At 38.7% G+C, this 21,782-nt stretch overlaps 2 protein-coding genes across 3 annotated transcripts; one reads left to right on the forward strand and one right to left on the reverse strand.

Moving 5' to 3' along the window:
• Positions 1-3,386, reverse strand: LOC131314695 (uncharacterized). 2 transcript variants are annotated; one of them, XM_058343519.1, is made up of 10 exons: positions 3,254-3,386; positions 2,845-2,893; positions 2,159-2,236; positions 1,829-1,853; positions 1,678-1,710; positions 1,434-1,555; positions 1,230-1,360; positions 902-1,134; positions 548-792; positions 1-446 (listed from the first exon to the last, which is right to left on the reverse strand). In XM_058343519.1, exons 2-10 carry the CDS (start codon positions 2,845-2,847, stop codon positions 351-353), a joined length of 966 nt encoding a protein of 321 aa, XP_058199502.1. In that variant the 5' UTR covers positions 2,848-2,893; positions 3,254-3,386; the 3' UTR covers positions 1-350. The 2 variants fall into 2 exon arrangements, with proteins under 2 accessions (XP_058199502.1, XP_058199503.1); XM_058343520.1 differs by lacking the exon at positions 3,254-3,386 and adding an exon at positions 3,103-3,201.
• Positions 3,387-7,453: 4,067 nt separating this feature from the next.
• LOC131314696 (uncharacterized) lies at positions 7,454-10,635 on the forward strand. The gene is made up of 5 exons (XM_058343521.1): positions 7,454-7,701; positions 7,864-7,961; positions 8,863-8,944; positions 9,048-9,133; positions 10,156-10,635. Exons 1-5 carry the CDS (start codon positions 7,660-7,662, stop codon positions 10,397-10,399), a joined length of 552 nt encoding a protein of 183 aa, XP_058199504.1. The 5' UTR covers positions 7,454-7,659; the 3' UTR covers positions 10,400-10,635.
• Positions 10,636-21,782: the final 11,147 nt, after the last annotated feature.

Raw genomic sequence — 21,782 nt, forward strand, 5'->3', positions numbered from 1 at the left:
AAAAAAACATACAAAACAAGCTAATATTTACCCACATAGTTTCTGCATGTACACAAGAACAGAGAGTGATTGATCCCTGAGAATTTCAGTTAAACAAAAGTGCAATACCACCAGATCCAAGAACTAAATTTGCCCAAGGGGAACGGTACTGAAAATTCTTAAATACCTGCTGAACCTAAATATGAAAATCTGCATCATAAAAATGGATTTACCTAAATACAACCTAGCAGCAAAAGCTTGAAAAGGGTTAGAGGATCGAGAGTTGGCCTCACCCTTCCATCACTAAATTGGTTCTCATCCATTTTCAAAAGGAATGTGGGCTAAAATTTAAACAAAGAAAATAATCAGGATCAACCTTTCAGTGAATACTTCTTCCCAGTGAATGCCTGGAACTTCGGCTCTTCTTTCTTCTCTGATAATTCTTGACTGCTGTCCTTCGAAGTAGCCTAAAAAGCAAAGAAAGAACAACCAGTTAAATTTATATCATAGCGGTACATCAGCCACTACCTTAAATTGCAAGGGGAGCATTCGGCTGACTGAGACATACTTTTGGTTTTCCATTTGGAGGTTGGTCCGAATTTGAACCAAAAACAAGCTTCCCAGGACGTTGACGTGAAGAGCTTGATGACACAGAACCACTCACCCCATTGGTAGCCTTTGGTTGGTGCTGTTTGAGCATGGGAGAAGAAACTTCTGGAACTGATTCCACTGAGGCTTTTCCATCCAGTCGTTTTGCTGAGCCACTGAATGCACTGAATTTGGCTATCTTATTGGTTGGCTCTTCTTCTTGAACTGAAAGTTCAAAAATTATTCTTAGATTAAAGATGAACAGGTAAGAAAAGTTCAAACATCACAGATGAGATTGAAACAAACACAAAATAAACAAACTAATAAAAGAAACCTTCTCGTGGTGTCTTCTGACTCTTCTTTGAAGGATTAGATTGTGCAGGTTTTTCAGGTTCTTTATAATCAAGAGGAGGGGCAAAGTCCACCTCACAGTCAGTTTCAATGATACTTATCCCAAAGGAAGGTTTTGTCTCTACAACATCAATGTAGTATCTCTTGTTGTTATAAGCAACCATGATGGTGTCACCAGTTGTCAAACAAGAATAGTTCCTAAGGGTTGTCTCCAGGCTGCAAAAAGAGAGAACCCAATTAAATTACCCCAGGTGAAACAATCAACAAGATTGCTGGTAAGAGAAAGATAAGTGCCAAAGCAATCAACTAACATGGCTTTTGGGTTAGCTAAATCTATGAAGTCTTTGGTGTGAGGCTGCAGTTTCACATAAGTCCCCTTTGACAAGCTGGCATTCTTAATTTGCAGAATGTCTCCCTCTTGTAAGATCATGTTTTCCATCATCTGAAAGCATAGCAGTTAGAAGAAACTCACAAGTAAGCAGTAAATTAAGTAGCACAATGTTAGTACCACCTACCCAGTATGGCAAGTATATCAGGCCTTCATCTGCTGTGAATTCTAGCACCCCACAATGAGTTATTTTTCCAGCAGAAGGGTTGTTAAGTTCGAACACCATTGGATAGTCAATTTGTAGATATGCTGCCAGAATAAAATTTAAATCTCTGAATTCAAGTAGTGATCCCAATGAAACTCGAATGCATTAGAAAGCAGACAACTACAAAGAAAGGTGTTATGCGGAGAAGGATCTACATAATACATACCCAGACGATCCAGAGCTGAGGGAGGCATTATGACTGGAAACAGTAGCAAAGTTCGTTATAGAAAACGGAAGGCATGATTTATATTTCTGATTAGAAGAAATAAATATGACAGGGCAGTATTGCAGATATGTAGCTAAGCAAGTGAACATACTTTTATCGCCATTTTCCAGATGTGACTGCAAAAAATAAAAAATGAGTGAGAGCGAAAAACTAGACATAATTGAAATACAAAACTCAAACTATCAACATAATCGAGAAAAGATAGTAAACATGGTATAGCAGTACTATAGCTCTAAACCAAAAGGTAATGTCGCTCAAAGGCCTCCTTTAAAATTTAAGGAAATAATTACTGTCATTTGTAGTCGCAAGGGTTAATCCAAGCTCAAAATGCCAAGTCCTAACATCGAACAAACAATGGAGAATCCTATTTTGTTCAACCAAATTGGTTAGGAAGATAAAAGCACAAGAAGGAGTACTTTACCTTCTCAATAAAAGAGACAGGGTAGCATCGGTAGCTCTGTTCAAAGGTGGAACTGCTGACGCCATAGCCTTCTTCATACTGCAATCAATGAACAAAAGGTACCATGAGTCAATTTAAATGAAGCATACCATCAAACCTTATGTTAACCAGCTTCTAAGATCACTAACTCTATGCCAACAGCTAAAATGTCTCGAACATCATGTAGCAATAGATTGAGCTCAGCCTGCTCAAGTGAATTTTTATTTGATTGCACTTATTTTTATCATGTGAAACCTAAAACCTTCTTTGATCCAGCTTCACATGTAGGTTTTCTTTTATTGAGATAGCCACAGGCTATGAGAAATTTACTACTCCTGTTTTACTTTCTTTACTTTTTTCGGACCCTTCCCTTTCGGTTGTCCTGTCTAAGAAAGGGACTGTGGTGATTGAACGTTTATGAATTGAGAAAGCCACATACAATTAAACAAACATTCTGTGTACTAAAACAAAAAACCACATCCACCCCACAAGCAAAAAAAACTAGTTTGTACTTCAGTCTAAATTCCGATTCAACAATCAAGTATCTCAAGTTTAGAGTCAACGTTACGAAATTAAATTGACAACCCAAACATGGGCTCAAAGTCCTTCTGGGATTAACTACCTTCAAAGAAAAGAACAATGAAATAAATGATCGGTCAAAAACATACCATGATTTGAGATTATATGATGTCTACCCACAAGAAAACCGCCGAAAATCTGTGTCAAAAGCAACAGATAGATAACCGTATGGTCCGTATCAATAAGGGGAAGGGGAAAAGAAAAAAAAAAACCCAAATAACAGAATGATCAGCCCAACAAAAAAACAACGACCACAAGTTTAAGTTTCCATTTATTGAGATGCCAACAATGTCGCACAAAACCATCAAACAATACGCACACGAGGAAGACAGTGTATATACGATTACCAGAACACAGTCTCTAAAGACAGAGACCGAAATAAACAACAGAAAGGCGCTCGTGTTTATGTATGGATGTTAAGATGTGATGTATACATGTAATATGTAGTATGTGACGACGAATAAAATTCAGGGTTTTGGTCAGAAGCTAGAATCGAACCTTTGGGCTTCCAAGTGGAGGGAAGATCACAAGGTTGGGGGGTCTCCACTCGAACCCAATTGTTGGCAATGGCGACTTGGCGGTGAAGGAAACTTTGGCATAAGTAAAGAGAAACTGATTTTCGTCTACCACTTTTTATTAATAACAATAATAATAATAATGACGCTCCGTGAAGTTAAGGAGGGGTGTTTCCGACATTTAAGTACTTTTTCAATGAAAAATCACGGGGTGTGATCTGGGAATTTTCGCTGTTTGGAACGCACGGATCTCCCTTTTCGGTTTCCGTGTCTAGGGATGAGTTGGGTTGGGTCGGTGTTGTGCACCTCGAACCATCGGATCGTGTATTTAATGGTTCGGTTCTAATTTCAATAATCAATGATCAAGAGTCGTTCATCGCCGAGATGAGATTCGAACCATCAGATGCACGATCCGAAGGCTTGAAAGAGCGCAACACGGTGTTGCGTATATCACTGCACAACACCATCACCAGTTAAGATGACAACGGTGCCTTTCGGTTATTAACAAAATCAAGATCAAAACCAGAACATAAACTCAGAATCAAATTATAACTAAAGTTGCCAGTTTTCATTTGGAAAATGATTTTCACACTTCCCTTTTAATCTTTCACACTCCCTTTTTTGTTTTTTATCCACATAAATTTACATTATTTTCCTTGAATTGGTGAAAAAGTGTATTGAATAAAAGTCAAGATAGTAAACTTAAGTGGATTAAGATAAAATAATGGAGTGTCAATTGTAAAAAGAAGAGTGTGAAAATCAATTCCCTTTCCAGTTTACATAAACCATGACCAAAATCAGGTTATTAATTCGGTTAGGGTTTTTACCAAAACCAGTCAGTATTTTTTAATACTAAAATATCTAACAACAAAATAATCAAAAAAAAAATTAAGTACTACTACATTATAGGTTTAGAAACACAACCTTGTTCGTTTGGGGAACTCAAATCGCATTAGTACGGTCTCCAATAAATTTTCTTTATCCATCTCTCTTCGTTCATTACTTTCAAATACCTCCCTCAAAATCCCAAAACGAATAAGGCCTAGTGTTCGAAGGGAGAAAGAGATGCATGACTTCCAATAAAAAAAGAGCCTCTTTTGTTCAGGGCAAGCCCTTACTAAAAGAACGACAGATTTATAGCAATCCTGTTACAAGCCAATATAGCACACTAATTAGAGAACATGGAGATTTCAAGAAGGCATGCTAACAATGATAGTATCCGGTAGACCCCATTGTAACTTTGTGAGCATATTTAGGACGGATCTCTTGATATTCTTCAAACCAGCCAGCCTGCCTGCTCCTTATATGATCAATGATCAACTTAGACAGCCGAATAGCTTCCCTAGTTGAGTTGTTATGCCAAAAGGCATTCCTTAAAGCCCAAATGTAGTAAACCGAAAGGGTGAGGGAGAGAGTTAGAGAGAGACGCGAAGGGGAGAGGCTCCAAACTTTGACAAACCGTAACTGAGTACTTTGGATATTATATGTACTAGGGCTGCCTGCAGACCGATTTTGGACGGATTGGTTCGGTTTCCAATTCGATTTGCTCGTGGCGGATTATCGTTTTCTCTATCCACCAACCGTCCGTGTGTGTTGTTTAGTTGGTTTAGGCGGATTTGAGCATACAATTTATTTTTGTTATGTACACCAAAAAATTTAAAAATAGAGCCCCAAAACTTCAAGTCCAAACATTCATCCACTCTAAAGTCCAGTAGCATTCGTGATGTCAACATATTCATTGATTTTTAGATGCATGTAAAGGTTGCAATGGTGTGCTGTTCATAATACAAGTTAGAAAGCAGAATTTTTACCGGGGACGGATCCAGGAATATAGTCTAGTGGACCTTGTTAATCATAATGGTAAAAGTTCATTTTTTTAGTCTAATCACAATAAGACCGTACAAAATTAAGGTATGCATTACTAACTACAATAGTTTATAACGCGTACTTTAAGTTAAATTAGATAAAAATGAGTACGAATCTTAGACAAAAAATTTAAAATATATTTTCAAATAAAAATCGACAAATTTTAGAATGATGGAACTAGTTTTGTTAATAACTTTATGGTAAAATATTTCTCCAGATGATTAAAAATAAAGAGAATAAAAAAAAAGTTCCAAATAGACAAACAACTTATAAATTATTAAGTAGCATGTATAAATGCATCAAAAAACTTATAGGTACCAACCTGTACATATATACACGAAAAATAGAGTGCTTGATCCAAGTACCTTACACACATCGAATGTTGTTGATTCCTGCAAATTTTTTTTTTAAGAATTTTTGAACGGCTCGGATCGGCCGTCGGGTGGCCGGAGATGGCCCGGCGCGGCCGTTGGTACGATTTCAGTGGGGATTTGATCAGTATGTATAGCAGAGCTCTAAATGCATTATTTGATAAAATTCAAGCATAAACTAATTCTATATGTGTATTTTCGAATTATATGAAAGTGTGTATGATTATATATAAACACACTTTCATAATTATGCTAATTTGTACAAAAATATTTAAAAAATATTGTAATTTCGAGTGATGGCACGTGCCCCCCGCGCGTCCCCACCTAGGTCCGTCCCTGCTTTTACCCCCAGAAAGAAAGTTATGGGTAGTGTTTGGTTGAAAGTTTAGTTTAGTTTAGTTTTGAAAGTGGATGGAGAGAGAAATAGAGTAATGACTGAAGATAGGGTAATGATTGAAGAGAGATGCGAAAGTAATAATTGAAAAAATAGAGTAATGATTGGAGAAAGAAGTAGGGTAATGATTATTGTTTTCCCTGGATGTTATCTTCAAATATTTTTGGGTGTTCCAAAATTTTACTCGTAGGTGCTAACTGCTAAGGCTCCATTTCGGAACAAAAAAAAAAGTCCTTATTTTTAAGAAGGCAATTTCAAGCTCAAAAATTATAGGTTTATTGAAATCTAAAAATATGCAATATGGATTTTGTTTGAAAGATGTCGATGAGATTTTTTATACGATGTAAAAAAATTGAAAAAATATTTTTTATTTATATTATTTTTGAGTTTGAAAATGTAAAATAAGCAGTTTATTTTTTAAGAAAATTTCTAGAACGGGACCTAAGGCCCCGTTCCAGAACACCTTCTTAAAAAATAAGTACTTATTTCACATTTTCAAACTTAAAAATAATATATATGAAAAATAATTTTTCAAATTTTTTTGCAGCTTATTAAAGATCTCAATGAGATCTATCAAACAAAATCCATAGTGATAGGAAAATTATTTGTGTAAGCACATAATTTTTGAGCTTAAAATTACCTTTTTAAAAAATAAGTACTTATTTATCGTTCCGAAACGGGGCCTAAGTATGCTGGGCTGCTAGCTGCTAGCTGCTTTTCATTACTTTTCACAAGGCTGATTGAGACTGTAGTGGAGGGAGAGAGGCGGAGCCAAACTTGTGGCTGTGGGTGAGTCTGTCCGAGCAATTTAATGTCTTGTTTGGATAGTATTGTGAAAATTTTTTAGTTTAGTTTTTTGGATAATGAGTGGGGAGAGAATTAGAGTAATAATTGAAGACAAAAGGTAATAAGTGAAGAAAGAATTAGAGTAATAATTGAAGTTAAGGGATAATGAGTGAAGAGAGAAATGAGAATAATGATTCGAAAGTGGAGAGATAAATGAAAGTAATGATTGAAAGCCGAGGTAAGGAGTGTTTTTTGACTTGAATTTTTTTTTTCCTTCAAAATGTCATCCAAACAAGGCATTAGAATTTTATATTAGGATTTTCATTTGTTTCTGCCTTATAGTCTTTTTACTGTGTTTTAATTTTTTGTTTTTGTTTTGGGCAGATGATTCGGTTTGAACCGTCAACCGATCTGATTCGCATCCTCCAGAATTGTTATATTGGGATCTGTATCCGTTCGTTGCTACCACGGTTTGGTTCATTGGTGGTTTGGTTTAAGCGATTTGAGCAGATCGGTCCATCTGCTGAGCAGAACTAATATGCACGTATTGATATATAGATTTGGATATTTGCGTAATAATAATGTAGTTGGATTATAGTTACGGTTCAATTCAGTTTTCAGTCCGATTATCACATGAAATCAAAACCGGCCGATTTCTCAAAATCAAGAACCAAGACTAAAATCATGGATAAAAATAAGTCACAGCAATCGGTTTTGTGGGATTGTCATTCCGTTTTTATACAACACCATCCGACCAAGGGGGGCACGTTAGTTATCTTAGGTTAAAACGGAGTGTTTTGAGACTCTCGAAAACCCTCGCGGGGCGTCTTGGCTCGTTATTCTGGTGGTTTGCCTCCCAGACCAGAGAAAGCTTCCTCTGCCGCGGGCGTAGAGAGAGAGAGAGAACAGGGGTCAAAATCTTGGTTGGAGCTCTATAGTGGGACTTGGGAGCTGGTTTCCCAAAATATTCAGATGGCCAAACGCGAGCTTTCCAGCACGTTAAAGAACTTGAAGGTAATCTCTAAAACTCCTTCGTATAGGTTTGCTAATTCAATCTAATTTTCCGATATTTGAACTTGGCTTTCCTTATTTTGATCTGGGTATTCTTCAATTTTTCGAAATCGAAGCGAAAATTTTGGTCTGCTCATTGTGGGATTTTCTTGTTCCATATCACAGTTCATGCAAAGGGCAGCCCTGAGAGAAGATAAGTGTGAGAAGGAAGAAGAAGTCATACCTGTTGGGAACTTCCCGTTCTCTGGTGCCTTAAAAAAATGGTACTTTTGTAGGTTTTTCTATTTCTGTACTTTGCTTTGTACTGTTAATGCGGCCAATATTCGGTTCTTGAAGGTGTCCAAGTTTGTTTGGGGGGGGGGGGGGGGGTGTTTGGTTTCTGTTTTTAATGGCGAAGGTTTGATTTTATGTGATTACGCATTGGAATCTGTATTTGCATGCCTTAGTGAAACTATGTTATTTAGGGGTTGAATCGGGTCTCTAGGCCTGCCCTCTCTGATGCATTCAGATTTTGATTTGGGAGCATGGTTTCATTGCATAATGTCCCTTGAGTTCCTCGATTTTTGTTGGTATTGGGGGCGGCTATTTCAGTGGTAAAACTTTCTGAGAGCGGCCACTGTACGCTTATATTGTCTAAGGTTAGGTCTAGCTCCAGCCCTCCCCCGAACATACCCCCATGGAGTGGGGATTGCATTAGTACCGTTATTGTTGTTGCGTAGAAAGCAAATTCCATTTGGGGTGTATATTCATAGTTGAATAGAAGCTGCTAGCAGTTAAGGTGTTAACTTCTCTTCTGCTCTTGAGTGATGCTCTTGAGTTTATTTTCTGTTTTTTATTCGAGTTATTGTTTCTCTGAATTTCCGTTGCTATCGTTGTATGCATTACCGTGATTCTAGAAGGTGACCCCCATCCAGGTGCTATGAAAGGCCGGATGAGTGCAGAGACCTAGCTCCAGTCCGCCCCTCCCATACCCCCATGGATTGGGGATTGCATGAGCATGAGTACTGTTAGTATTGTTGTGTAGTAGGCACATTCCATTTGGGTGTATGTTTATAGTTGAGTAGCAGCTGCTAGCCCAATAACCTCTTTTCTGCCCTTGAGTGATTTTCTGTTTTTTTGCACGTTATTGTTTCTCTGAATTTTCGTGGCTATCTTTGTTTGCAGTACTGTGATTCTAGAAGGTGACCCCCATCCAGGGGCTATGAAAGGCCGGATGTCATTTCAAAGTTTTAACCCTTCTATTGATGTGAGTATGAAGGATTGAGTAGCTTGAAGTTTTTGCACTACTATTTCGCTAGTTTTGCTCTTGTGGTCTTTGCTCTCCTCATTTCAAAGCCTTGCATTGGTAGAAATTGAATGAAGAAGGAACAAGCCCTTGTCAATCAGAAGCCTCTACCCCAAGTTCTGGCAAGCCAAATGGAAGAGCTTCTAATAGGTGGGTGCTTTCTTAGACCCTTCAAGTTCATTTAGTAGTAGTTATTAGTATTTTATCTCTTGGATAGGTTGGGAATCACCTGTTTGGTTCTGCTATAGTTCATTCTCCATACAGTAAATATCTTGTAAGGGGATCTGCTATAAACTAAATTGCTACAAGCCTTTTTTCAGCTTGCATTGTTCACCCAAACTGGAAAGGAAAGGGATCGTTTGTGCCAAGAGATTATTGAATAGAACATACATATTGACAAAGCAGGACATAAAAAGCTGACTGGGAATATCATCGATGTCTTTGTTGACATGTTGACATGATTTTCAAGTCTCGTCAATTTGTCCAGTCAATCCTAAGTTTATGGGTCACAATGTTTTCGCAATTGAAAACATATGAATTCAGAGGAGCGGCAGTAACGCCCATGGCAGACTAGTTGAAGGAGTGAAACCGAAAGGTGGGTTTGGTCATGTATGACGAGAACCGGTATATACAACAGTAAAGATAAGAGATAAGGTTAATATCAATAGAAATGATAGGGACAGGGGAAGGTCGATATTTGAACATAATATACGATAATGCTAAATGGAAGTGAACATATAGTGTTAGATTGAGCGAAATGACAAAAAATATTCATGTGGCTGACCCACTTGAGTAAGACTTGAGGCTTAGTTCGGTGAAAAATGGTTAGAGTTCTAGTCAATGTCATGTGTCAACGAACACCTTGGAGAAAATTTCTGCTGTACATTTAGTTGGAAATTCACCGTACTTATGTTGATACAGTTCCTGAACGTATCTATCTGATGCTTACGGTGCAATATATATCCATGCTCTGTCACATAGGTTATTGAACTGTGTGTCACACACCTACTGTTGACCTGTGACCTACTCGTGCGTTTTGAAAGTCCTTGAGAAACATTTTGTGGACTGGAATTGAAGGGTTAATAATTAATCATTCTAAACAATACAGTCCGTGTTGTCTATACTCACTCCTAATCTGACACATCTGATTATCCTTGTTTCTGTTAATACAGGGAAAATGGTTCCACAAATTACGAATCCGAGAACTTGAAACCAAATAGTGTCAACAACGATGAAAATGGAGAACTTAAGAGGAAGCAACCTGGAGTAGACTCTTTAAATAGATCGCAGAAAAATATTCAAGGTGATGAAGAAGCATCGCCAAGTGATAGTAGAAGTTCTTATAGGAAACCAAAGCGTGAAAAGCTGGACTGGAGTGTTCTAAGACCTCCGAAAGGTCGAAAGGAAAGAGAATGATTTCCATCAGGTGATTACTGTCAAAGCCATGTGAGTTTGATTTCTCGATGCTTTAAGGTTCTCAGAATAGTCAGCACCTGTAACTTATTGTTAAGTGTATCATGGGCAATTGAATTAGTTCTACTTAATTAGCAGTTTTGTATGTGTTAGTGGTGTTAAATGATGATACCATTCCATTAATGCTACTCTGTTCTGAGCCCCATCTTTGCAATCCATCTGATTATTGTTTGATACTAGAGTTATTTGTCCTGAATATTATTTGACAGTACAACCTGATTGTTGTCGTTGATGTGAGTCATGACTTGGTTAGTGGTACTCTTTTATGCTATTTGAGTGATGGCTTCAATGTTGAACTTGAACTGCTGAATGTACTCGAAAAGTATACAGTTGGTGGTATGTAGTGATGTACTGTTTCAGAGCTAGACAAGTGTTCTTAAAAGAATGCCAGCTAAGAATGTAGCATCTAAATCAACTCAAAATCATCTCTCTAATTGATCTACTCGATAAAAAATCACTACAATTATGATATAAATGTTTGTCAAACTTCGTGACAGCGAAGGGGGGGAAAAACTCTCTGCTCATGTTCATGAAGTCTTTGTAGCAGACTACCCGATCAAGTGGTAGAACTTCTTTCTCTTTTACTCCGTGGCATGCTTTAATCCAGATAAAGCTGAGATGCTTTGCTCTTGCCATCCTTGCATCACCTAGTTTCTGTCATGCACCTCAGAATTGGTGCACTTAACCTAAATCATCTCAACCATCACTCCCCTTACAATCTCTTGTCTATAAATGGGTGATGGGTTATTACTTGTCACCTCGACTTAGTTGGGCGAAAACCTGGTTGAGGAAAGTCAATTCTCGTAATATGAAACTTAGGTGACCCGCTGGGCCTCATGGAGAATTGTTGGATTAGGCAAGGCCATTGGAACCCATACTGAATACCAAATGGATAATGTGAAGCCTTAGTGCATTCTGAGCTACTGATCCGATTGTTCTATCTGCCAACAAATTAGACAACCTGTTAAAGGGCACGATTTCAAGTGTACCTCATAGCCTCTCAGTGCTCTCACAATATCAGCAGCTGAAATCCTCTTGATGGTAAAAGCAGCATATAATGCTGTCCCAGTGCCAGCCAAACGCGCACCTCAAGTGCATTATCAAAGTAATGTGCCAATCTTTCGGTTCCGTCCCCATAAGGAGAAGAGTGTTGCCTGATCCGATTCAGTTCATTGGCAGTACTAATTTCAGCGCTTGAAATAGCTTGCTCGCATTGGGATTGGAGAGTCCTTATATCCACTTCCTTTTTGTTTCCTTTTTCCCTATGACGCCCCCTTCCTCCTCCATTGGACCCTTTTGCTGGCTCATCTTGATTCTGTTGCAATTTCCTGTCGGCCCCATTTGGGGAGGCATCATGATCATGCTCAATGAATAGTATTTTCCAATTATATGTGTTACTGTGTAACACTATTTGAATGACACTATCAGTAATGTAATCTACCCTCTTTACGCCTATAAAAGGAGGGCTTCCCCCAATGTAAAAGCCAGGCGAGTGAGAATCAGTACTTTCCTATTATATCCTGTGTACTTCACATAGTTTGTGTCTTGTGTTCTCTTTTGATCCTAACCTACTTTGTGTTTGTACCCACTTCGTGTTTGCAAATTCGGTATCAGAGCCAATGTTTTCCATTCTAGCTTAAACCCCCTTCTGGGAACTTTTCCAAAACTACTTCAAATCTTTTCTAAAAGAAAAAATTGAAGCGTATGCTCTGTGGTTGCCTTTTAAGGATCCTCCACAGCAGAAACTTCATTAACTATTTTGATTAAAGAACTTTGTATCAGTGGGTTAAAAGTACCTAAAGACTTTTGGCTTTTGAGCTGTGTGTCTCGGTTTATCTACCCTAGTATATAGAATTTTATTAATCAAAATTGGTTGAAGATCTTTACATTGAAAAGAAAAGACTTGTTGTACGAGGGAAAAGAAAAAACCCAAATTTTTACTTCAGGAAATGAATCATCTTTTTTCCTCCTGTTCCTCTGCTACCTCCTCTTTTAGTCCCTTCCAGATCCTCCACTAGTAGAAATTCCTCAACTTCTTCTTCTTCTAATCTTGAGTACTTGTATGAGTTTGAATACCTTCCTGATGATAGTAAGGTTCCCCTTACTGATCTCCCTTTCCTAAATTCCTATAATGCTTTTGTTAGATCACAAATCTCTGTAAAAAAGACCGTCATCCAACTCTTCTCTACAAAATGCCCAACTTCTGTAAAAGAGTATGTCCAGGCCTCCAAGTTTGACCAATGTTTCATAGCAGCTACAGAAGCTAAACTTTTACCCCTGGAAATCCCGGTTGATTTACCTCGCCTTTGGCAACAACTAGGATTTACTCATCTTCACTTTGGAGCAAATCAGATTGGCTGTTACTTTTCATGGCAGAAAAGGTTTACCTGTTACTTCCAGACTTGCTCTGGTAGACACCAGGTTTTTACAGTACCAGCACGCATGCATTGCTACTGTCCAAACCACCTTAAATGCTGGAACTGTGATCTTTACCTTTTACCCCAATTTCAACATGCCACTAGCGGATCTTCATTTGCTATCAGCTTTAAAGGTCCAAGTTCAAATTGGTGGTGCCTCCCAAATTTTCACCACATATGCAGCAACCCTTTACTACCAAATGACCTATCGCCTTCAAAACCATGCCTTTGACATGTCATTATCCTCCTCCACAGATGAAGCTATTTTCCTAACTGTTAACGCACCTCACCAAGCTTCTTGTGTCCATGTTCCACGACAGATTTCTCATCCTGAGCTTCTCAAGCTTCTCACAGAGTCTTGGGTTACAGCTTATGAGAAAAACCAACAAAAGCCCATCCCAGTTCGATCCGCAAATCCAACTTTCATCCCCAAACCTAATGGTACAGTGGAGATTTCATTCCCAAAAGAAGTCTCTGCCTCATCCTCCACCCATCTTGTTATTTTTCCTTCGAGAATTGACATGTTTGTAGATGGTTCTCGACCTGACCCTCCAATTAAATACTTCCAACCCAGTGGCCTTCCAGTCTTCTATTTCAAAAATCCAGAAACAGGTCATTGTTATTTTGATGCCTGTGACTGTGATGAGTGTCTAGAAGACATTCTCCTTGAAGATGAAGACGACTTTGAAGAACCATGTTCCATATGTCCTCCGTCACCTCCCACTCCTTGTAAATCTCCACCTCCTCCTCAACCTCCATCTGATGATGGCTCTTCGAGTCAACCAAGTGGGTGTTTTATGTTCACCTCATCTCCTTCCTGGACTGAAGCAGATTTCCCTCCTTTGGAATTTCATAGTTCTCAAGAAAGAACGACCAACCGTCATAAAATTCCAGACCCTACTACCATTCTCCCTGGTGGTAGCACAAAAGCAGTGTCAGCGGCAGAAACAGCAATAAATTGGCAGTCAACAAATTCTTTGGCTCAAAACAAAATTCTCCAGAGAATTGCTAACTCTCAGCAAAATTTGGAGAATGTTGTCCATAAGAAGTTATCAACTTTGAAACTTCTTATCAGAAATTTGCAGCAGAAAATTCAAAATGTTCACCAGGAACTTCTCCAGATGGCATATGCCAACCAAGCATTTTCAGCAGCTTTTTCCCAAAAGGATGCGGAAATGAAGCATCTAAAAAACCAGCTTCACTCACTTTAAGCTCAGTAGTATTTTCAGCAAAAAAGCCCTTTTGACATGTTCACATCTTCCTCTCAACAAAGTTTGTTTGGGTATCCTCAAATGTCTCAACCTTTACCTATAAACCCTACCTCAGAATTTGGTGAGTTAAGCTCCATCTTTGGAAGCTCATTAACTTTCCTTCCTCCACCAAAAAGATCATCTCCACCAAAACTTCATTTCCCAAAGCCCTAGATAAAACCTATCCAACCTCCAACAATTCCGTCTCCACCAACTACCTTTTACCTCTACCTCAATTCCTACTACCTACACTCCTTTTAAACCATCTGACCCAAATTCAAAGTCACCCCAGTTAATGGTTCAGTCAACTTCTAACCCTTCTAAAAATCCAATCTCCACTCTCCTACATACCTTAGTCACTATACCAGAAACCCCCTTACCTGAATCAACCATTGAGTTTGATTCGGATTCTGAATCTATTCATTCTATTCCAATTCCTCATGTTTTCATGATGAACCCAGATCTTCCTGAAGAACATGTTGAAGATCCTATTATTGAAGAAGGTCCTGAGTTTGATACACCTCCGCCTCCAGAAATTTCAACCTTTGATTCCTTCTCACATTCCAACATCCATACCCAAGGTTTCTCCTTTGATAACATTCCCCCATCAAAGTGGCTGGATAAGTTCTATGAGATCCATGCTTGGTGCACTGCTGCTATGCTCTCTCCCAATGCTACACTGAGTATTGTCATTACTAAGTGTACAGCAAAATTCCTTGGCCGTCTACGCCAATGGTACTTAGCTCTTGGTGAGTACCGACAGTTGCAACTTAAACAGCTGCCAACCCTGGATCAATTCATCTCAGTCCTACATACTGAGTTTCTTAGAGACCATAATAACACAAAAGAGTTTGTTCGAGAAGAATATCTCGGCATGAAGTGTTGTTCATTCAAAAGGAAAGATCTCGAGATTCATTATGACCGTATGTCTCAGAGATTTTATCTTCTCAACGGCATGGATGATGTCAACCTCAAGCAAGCCTTTCTCAATTCCCTTCCTGAACCATTGGGAAATGAGACAACAAGGTTACTTCAAACAAAAGGATTGATGCTGAATGCAACATCTCTTGGTGGAATTTACCAGCACTCTTTGATTGCCCTGGAAAAATTATGCAATCACCAGAAATTCCTCAGAACTCTTGAAGAACAGGGAAAACTTCTTGGCAAAGCATGTGATCGACCAGACCTATCTATAAAGTGCAAAGACAAGAAGTGCACTTGTCGCCCTTCATATCGGAAGTCCAAACACTTTCAGAAATGGAAGTTCCAATCTCCTGGTAAGTTTTCAAAATCTAGCAAGTTCTCAAACTGGAAAAAATGGAAATTTTTCAGAAAGAAAAAGTTCAGAGGGCGGCGAAAGTCTGATCGCTGCTACATATGCAAAAAGAAGGGGCACTATGCTAAACAGTGTTAAAATAAAACAGCAAGGGACAAAATGGTGAGCTCTTTGGCTCTCATTGATGATCTTGAAGATGCTGATGTTGAATCACTGTTCTCTATTGATGATGAAGCAACAGATGAAGCAGTTCTTGCATTCACTTTTGATGATTCAGGTGATTCATCAGAATCAGATGATTCTTCTGATGATCCTGACTCATTCCTTTATGAAGTTCAAACAATTGGGTTCTCCAACATCATGCTGGCTCAACCTTTAGCCAAGGTCAAAATTTTGCTTGGAAAATATGAGAAGCCTATACCAGTTATCGCCTTCTTTGATACTGGTGTAGCAGCCTCCATTCTCAATCCAGCAATCCTCCCCAGGTCCTATTGGCAATCGTGTTTCAGACCTTTTACAAAAGCCAATAGAGAAACTTTTGTCATCACTCTAATCGGTAAGCCTATAATCATCCAACTTTTCTCTAGGTACACCATGAAACACCAAGTTTATGGTTCTGATCTCCCCGGAAAAGATTTATTGTTAGGCTTTGATATTCTCCAGAATCTCAGTAAAGTCTCTTGGCTCAAAAAAGGCTTGAAATACAAAAACTACCTGTTACCCTGGACCACTCAGCCAAATCTTTTTGCCATAGAAAATTTCTCCTCCATCAAAGCAGCCATAATCCAAACTTCATATGCTGAATCTCATTCTCAGTTCCTCACCAAATGCTCCAACCCACTCTGGAAAAACTTAGATTTCTTCATTTCTCTTCCCTTTAACAAAAATGAAGACATCAATCCCACCAAAGCTACCCATCATAGAATGAACTCAGGACATTACCAGCTTGCTCTTCAAGAGCTCCAACAACTCCAGTCAGAAGGTTTGATCAAGCCCACAACCTCTCAGTGGGCATGTGAAACATTTTATATCAATAAAAGAATAAAGCAGATAAGAGAAAAGCAAGCTTTGCCTGGTTATCAATTACCAGTCTCTTAATCATTTTCTGCAGGATAACAAATTTCCTCTTCCTCGGCGAAGTGTTCTTTTTGCAAACTTGCTTAAAGTTCAAATTTTCTCAAAATTTGACTTGAAAGCAGGTTTCTGGCAGCTGGGCATCCATCCAGATGATCGTCCCAAAACTGATTTTTGCATTCCAGATCATCACTTCCAGTGGTCAGTCATGCCTTTTGGATTAAAAACAGCTTCATCTTTGTTTCAAAAGGCCATGATTCGGGTATTTGCTCCCATCCTATCCTCAGCACCTGTCTATAGTGATGATATCCTACTCTTTTCCCCAGATATGGAGTCTCATGTTGTCTTACTACAAATTTTCCATTCCCTGGTCCAAACCCATGGTATCATGCTCTCAGAGAAAAAAATGTTTCTTGCCCAACAAGAAATTGATTTTTTAGAGATGCATATCTCTAAAGGTCAATATACCCTTCAATCTCATATAGCCTCCCAACTTGACCATTTTCCAGATGAAAATCTCACAGTCAAACAAGTTCAACAGTTCCTTGAAATTGTTAATTATATGGCTGATTTCATTCCCAACCTTGCCCAATACCGTACTCCTCTTTCAGCTTTACTAAAGAAAAATCCTCCTCCTTGGTCAACCCACTCTACCAAAGCTGTCACCGACCTCAAAGCCATATCCAAAACCCTTCCTCCATTAACCATACCTTCAGATGGGAAAAAAGTTCTTCAGACAGATGCCTCTGATCTATATTGAGGAGCAGTTCTTTTGGAAGAAAATTCAGATCAAAAGCGCAAAATTTGTGGATACAAGAGTGATGCTTTATTTCCAGCAGAACTTCATTACCACTCTACTTACAAATAAATTCTGGCAATCAAAAGGAGCATTGAGAAGTTTGAATTTCATCTAATCGGCCATCATTTCTTAATTGAGACTGATATGATAAGCTTTCCCAACATGCTCAAACAGAAGCACCTGCCAAAGGCACAGTTACTCAGATGAGCAAATTAGTTTTCCAATTGGAGTTTTGATGCTGTCCACATAAAAGGAAAAACAAATGTCCTCCCTGATTTTCTGTCAAGGCTCAAAAAAGAAATCAACCAATTTTCAAAAACAAAACCACATTCTTTTGTTCCTGGTTGTTTTCCAATGATTTCCTGTTTCCACCCAGTTAATCTTCCTGTCCACCTTCAGTGTCAAATTTTAGAGTTAACCCTTCTTTCCAGGTGTGTCCAAATGTGTCAAAACCTTCAACATCTCTGTATTTTCAAATATGGTCTTGATGAAGGTCCCATAAAAGGTCTACCTTTCCATCCTGTCTATCCTTTTCTCACCCAATTTGTAGTATCTTACCATAATGTCTTTTATTTCAAAAAAGAAGCCTATCTCCTCTTATGGTATTTAGTTGATCTATATACTATAAGTGTCTGTTTTAATAAATCAGCAGTATTGGTCTATCTGGCTCATGCGGCGTTCAATCAGGTCCATCCTCCAGAAGATTTCTTTTTGAAATTTCTCTTGCTCTTTGGAAGCATATCTTTCTGGCAGCAGAAGATCAGACAAATCCCCAACAGTGCAGGCGGAGATCTCCAATTTGCTTTTTGGACAAGTCGCAACAACAGGAGTCATCCCAATCCAGATGGTTCTATCACATGGAGAAAGGAGTATCACACTATAATCCTCTCGGTATATCAGGAGTCTCAAAGCATCCAGGACCACAATGGAAATTATCTGGTCATGACTCAAACACTGTGTTCACTCAATAGATTGACACCTGCAGAAGTACCCCTCATCTCTCCTCCATTATGAAACTGCAAATTGGAAATTCAATAATACTTATCCGGATGAATGACGCCAAAATATTCGCTATCTTTTGGAACAGTATTACTTAACCGACAGAACTGAAGACTCTTCTGGAAGCAGTGGTTCAGATAATCCTGAATAGCATCCCAGTGTTTAGGCCAGCCGTCTCTTTTGTGTGGTGCCCTCTTTCCCTTTCCAGGAGAGGGTAATATTATTGGGGTTTATTGTTGTGTACTATAAGGAGTATAATTAGAGTGTACTATTTATGATGTATGATGTGGCATGAATTATTATGTTGAAAGTTGTAAAATAGTAGCATGCAGAAGTAGACTAGTAATAATAAAGGTAGGTGTGAATAGTATTTTTCAATTATATGTGTTACTGTGTAACACTATTTGAATGACACTATCAGTGATGTAATCTACCCTCTTTACGCCTATAAAAGGAGGGTTTCTCCCAGTGTAAAAGCTAGGCGAGTGAGAATCAGTACTTTCCTATTATATCCTGTGTACTTCACATAGTCTGTGTCTTGTGTTCTCTTTTGATCCTAACCTACTTTGTGTTTGTACCCACTTCGTGTCTGCAAATTAAGACATAGTGAGGGGTCCTGATGCAAATGGGCATTCGAGTGAGGGCAGAGTAAGACCTTATCATACATCTCTAATTGGTCGTTGGACTCTTCTGCAGAACTAGCCAACTGCTTATTACTCCGGCCACCATCCGTGCAATAGCCTCCATCCTCTCGATTATGGGTTGTCTTTTCCATTGATCCATTTGGGTCAAGGACTCATGACTGGATCCATTTGAAGCGATGAGTGACTGTAAAATGGAATCAAAGGTGTGTTTCTCTCGATAAAGAGTCCAATTGGACTGATCAACGTAGTTATTGATGAATTAGGGGAATAGTCACCATTTGGGCTCCTAATTCTTCGATCAAGAACGCAAGAGGTTTTTGATTGGAAGGAGGAGGATGGTATTCCTTACCAAGAGCATCATAGAATGATTTCTCGGTGGCTTGAAGAGCCGAGCACTGTTGGATCATACAAGGCTTATTTTGCAAGTCATCTTCTTCCATAAGCATCTGGTTTATCAGCGTGAGAGTTGCATCGAAGAAATCTTCTCCTGATGCATCCAATCTAAAACCCATGGATGAATCCGATGTTTAGAAATATATGTTCAAGATGCCAAATTTTACAAGATAGATTGTGGGTAATTCGGTGCAGATTACAGATGACAGAACCAATGAACAATATAGGTCAATCTGCACTCAAGCAAATCGACAACAGACCAAACAACAGGTAGTGAAAGGATGCAAAGTAGCTATTGAATTAGAAAAAGATAGATGGAAATTATGAGAAGACTAGAAGAGAGTGAACCCCAGTGGTTGCCGGGTTTTTCTGGTTTGTATAAACGAGAAGGGAACTGTGTTGTTTGTCTTTGAGAGTTTTGAGTAGAAGGGAAAGGTTACTGGAAATTTAGAGACAAAATGAGCGCGAATCATCAGGAGGTTTCAGCTGGTGCCTGGACACCCGTGTCCCCGTTCGATCTTGGAGTCTTTTCATTTCTCACTTTAGTAGCAGTGTTAAGGTTTATCACTTGCAAATGCAGTAAACCACATAATTAAATTGGCTGATGTAGCATCTTAAGATATTGTGCTAACTATGGACCATTAACCGTTTAGGGGTTGATTATTATTACTGAAGAATTTCGATTTAAACAACATAGCGGCAGTATACATGATATGAGCATTGAATTGAACTTTTTTTTTTACTTATCAATGGGTTATTTCTTAAGAAGTCTATGGAGAACAAGTTTCGTAAGTCAATGGTAGGTTGATTCAAGTTCACACACAGTAAAAGAGAAAGCAATGCTTCAACTGAGTAGGTTGATTTCAAGTTTACAAGACGTGGAAGTGTAAGATTAGACAGAAGGTTCTGAGAGAAAAAGTGTAGCAGTATAGTTCTACAATTGAATATGATTCTTAGCCTGCAACAGTTCATAGATTGCGCAACCAAGTACACCTTGATTCACTACTATTGAGGTTATCATTTCATTATTTACTATTTTCTTAGTGTCTGATTCTATTAATTTTGTTTACTTGATCAGTTAATCTTGAGAATGTGTCTGAATCTAGACACATTTTGACACAATTTACGTCTAGATTCGCACATAAAAATATCTAACGATGAACGTTGACTACAATTTGCATAAACAGCCAAAAATATTAGCGAAGATTTGTAAGTGGAATCAATTACCATTTCGTTTTATTTGTTATTCTTAGCTGGGAAGCTTTGTGTTCTCATTCATTTACTATAAGAATAGGGATCTAGCTAGTGGTAGCAACGAAAGGCATTACTATTACTCCGTATTTAGTAGGGCTGGACTTACATTTAGCAAAGCCTGATAAATCTCTTGCTTAAGATGCTACAGTATATGTTTTTTGGTTAGGTGGTTAGGGGTATCCAAGCCAGCTGCGCACCTCAACTAATCCCCTTCCTTGTCCATTCAAAGGCATGCCATCCACGCTGGAACTAGGAAATTTACAAGAAAATTACTGTCTTTCAGCCTGACCCCAAGAATCGAACCTTGGTCAATTTTGCGGGGAGCAAACCCACTAACTAACCGGACTAACCCTTGGGGCTTAAGATGCTATATTTAAATGCCTGTTAACTCAACTGTTTTGCAACAATTTCTACCATAGACCTAGCATAACATCAAATAGTGTTAGTCCAATGAATGAGAAAGTATAATCTTCATAATACAGAGAGTTGTCAACGAAAAAGTCTACCTATAAAAATTTCTGCTTTGTGGTCAACATCATTGGGAGGGAAGGGTTTAGGTTTCTCCAAATATGGTTAAATCTGGCTTGTAGACGAAATATTTGGGATTTATAAGTAGAAAATAATTCACCATCACTGCCATTCTTAACTCATACTGACATTGGGAATCTAGCTATTCCTTGCAACTTGCAAGGAGGTACGAGCTCATCGAAACACCATGATACAGTTAGCATGAAGAGTTTTTTTTTTTCTTTTATCTCCTAAACTATGCAAGTTTTCTCTACTTTGTCCCTAAACTATCAATTTAGCAATTTCATCCCCTCAATTATCTCTCCGTTACCCATGTGATCAATCAGTAACGGTTCTATCCATTTGGACGGAAAAAAGCCTCATGTGCCTATCATGTGCAATCCCGCCCAGAAGCCAGGGGTAAAATAGACATTTCAGGGGTAAGTGTTCCCTTTGAACTGTTTAAAAGCTGCTCCTCAGGCATGAGATTAAACTGCATCGCACTGGCAAAGAACTGGAACCTCAATCTCAACTGCTGCTTCTTTCGTATCTCACCCATGTGCGCAAAACAACACCACAACTGCGCCAACAAATGAGGAGTAGATTGAGTGACAAATATGCAAATCCATTAGGTAAATCAAGACCACTAGGAGCCGCAACAGCCCAACTGCAAACCTATTGCAATGGCGGTAAAATTCTGGCCACTCGTACGT

The sequence above is a fragment of the Rhododendron vialii genome, chromosome 13a (genome assembly GCF_030253575.1).
Source record: "Rhododendron vialii isolate Sample 1 chromosome 13a, ASM3025357v1".
Lineage (NCBI taxonomy): Eukaryota > Viridiplantae > Streptophyta > Magnoliopsida > Ericales > Ericaceae > Rhododendron > Rhododendron vialii.

Bases quoted from the DNA above. Each gene is read 5' to 3' on its own strand.
- LOC131314696 (XM_058343521.1), top strand. From the start codon at position 7,660: ATGGCCAAACGCGAGCTTTCCAGCACGTTAAAGAACTTGAAG. The intron at 7,702-7,863 runs GTAATCTCTAAA...TCCATATCACAG, and splicing joins GCACGTTAAAGAACTTGAAG to TTCATGCAAAGGGCAGCCCT. The intron at 8,945-9,047 runs GTGAGTATGAAG...TTGCATTGGTAG, and splicing joins GTTTTAACCCTTCTATTGAT to AAATTGAATGAAGAAGGAAC.
- LOC131314695 (XM_058343519.1), bottom strand. The intron at 1,135-1,229 runs GTTAGTTGATTG...CTCTTTTTGCAG, and splicing joins TTAGCTAACCCAAAAGCCAT to CCTGGAGACAACCCTTAGGA. The intron at 793-901 runs GTTTCTTTTATT...TTGAACTTTCAG, and splicing joins TCAGAAGACACCACGAGAAG to TTCAAGAAGAAGAGCCAACC.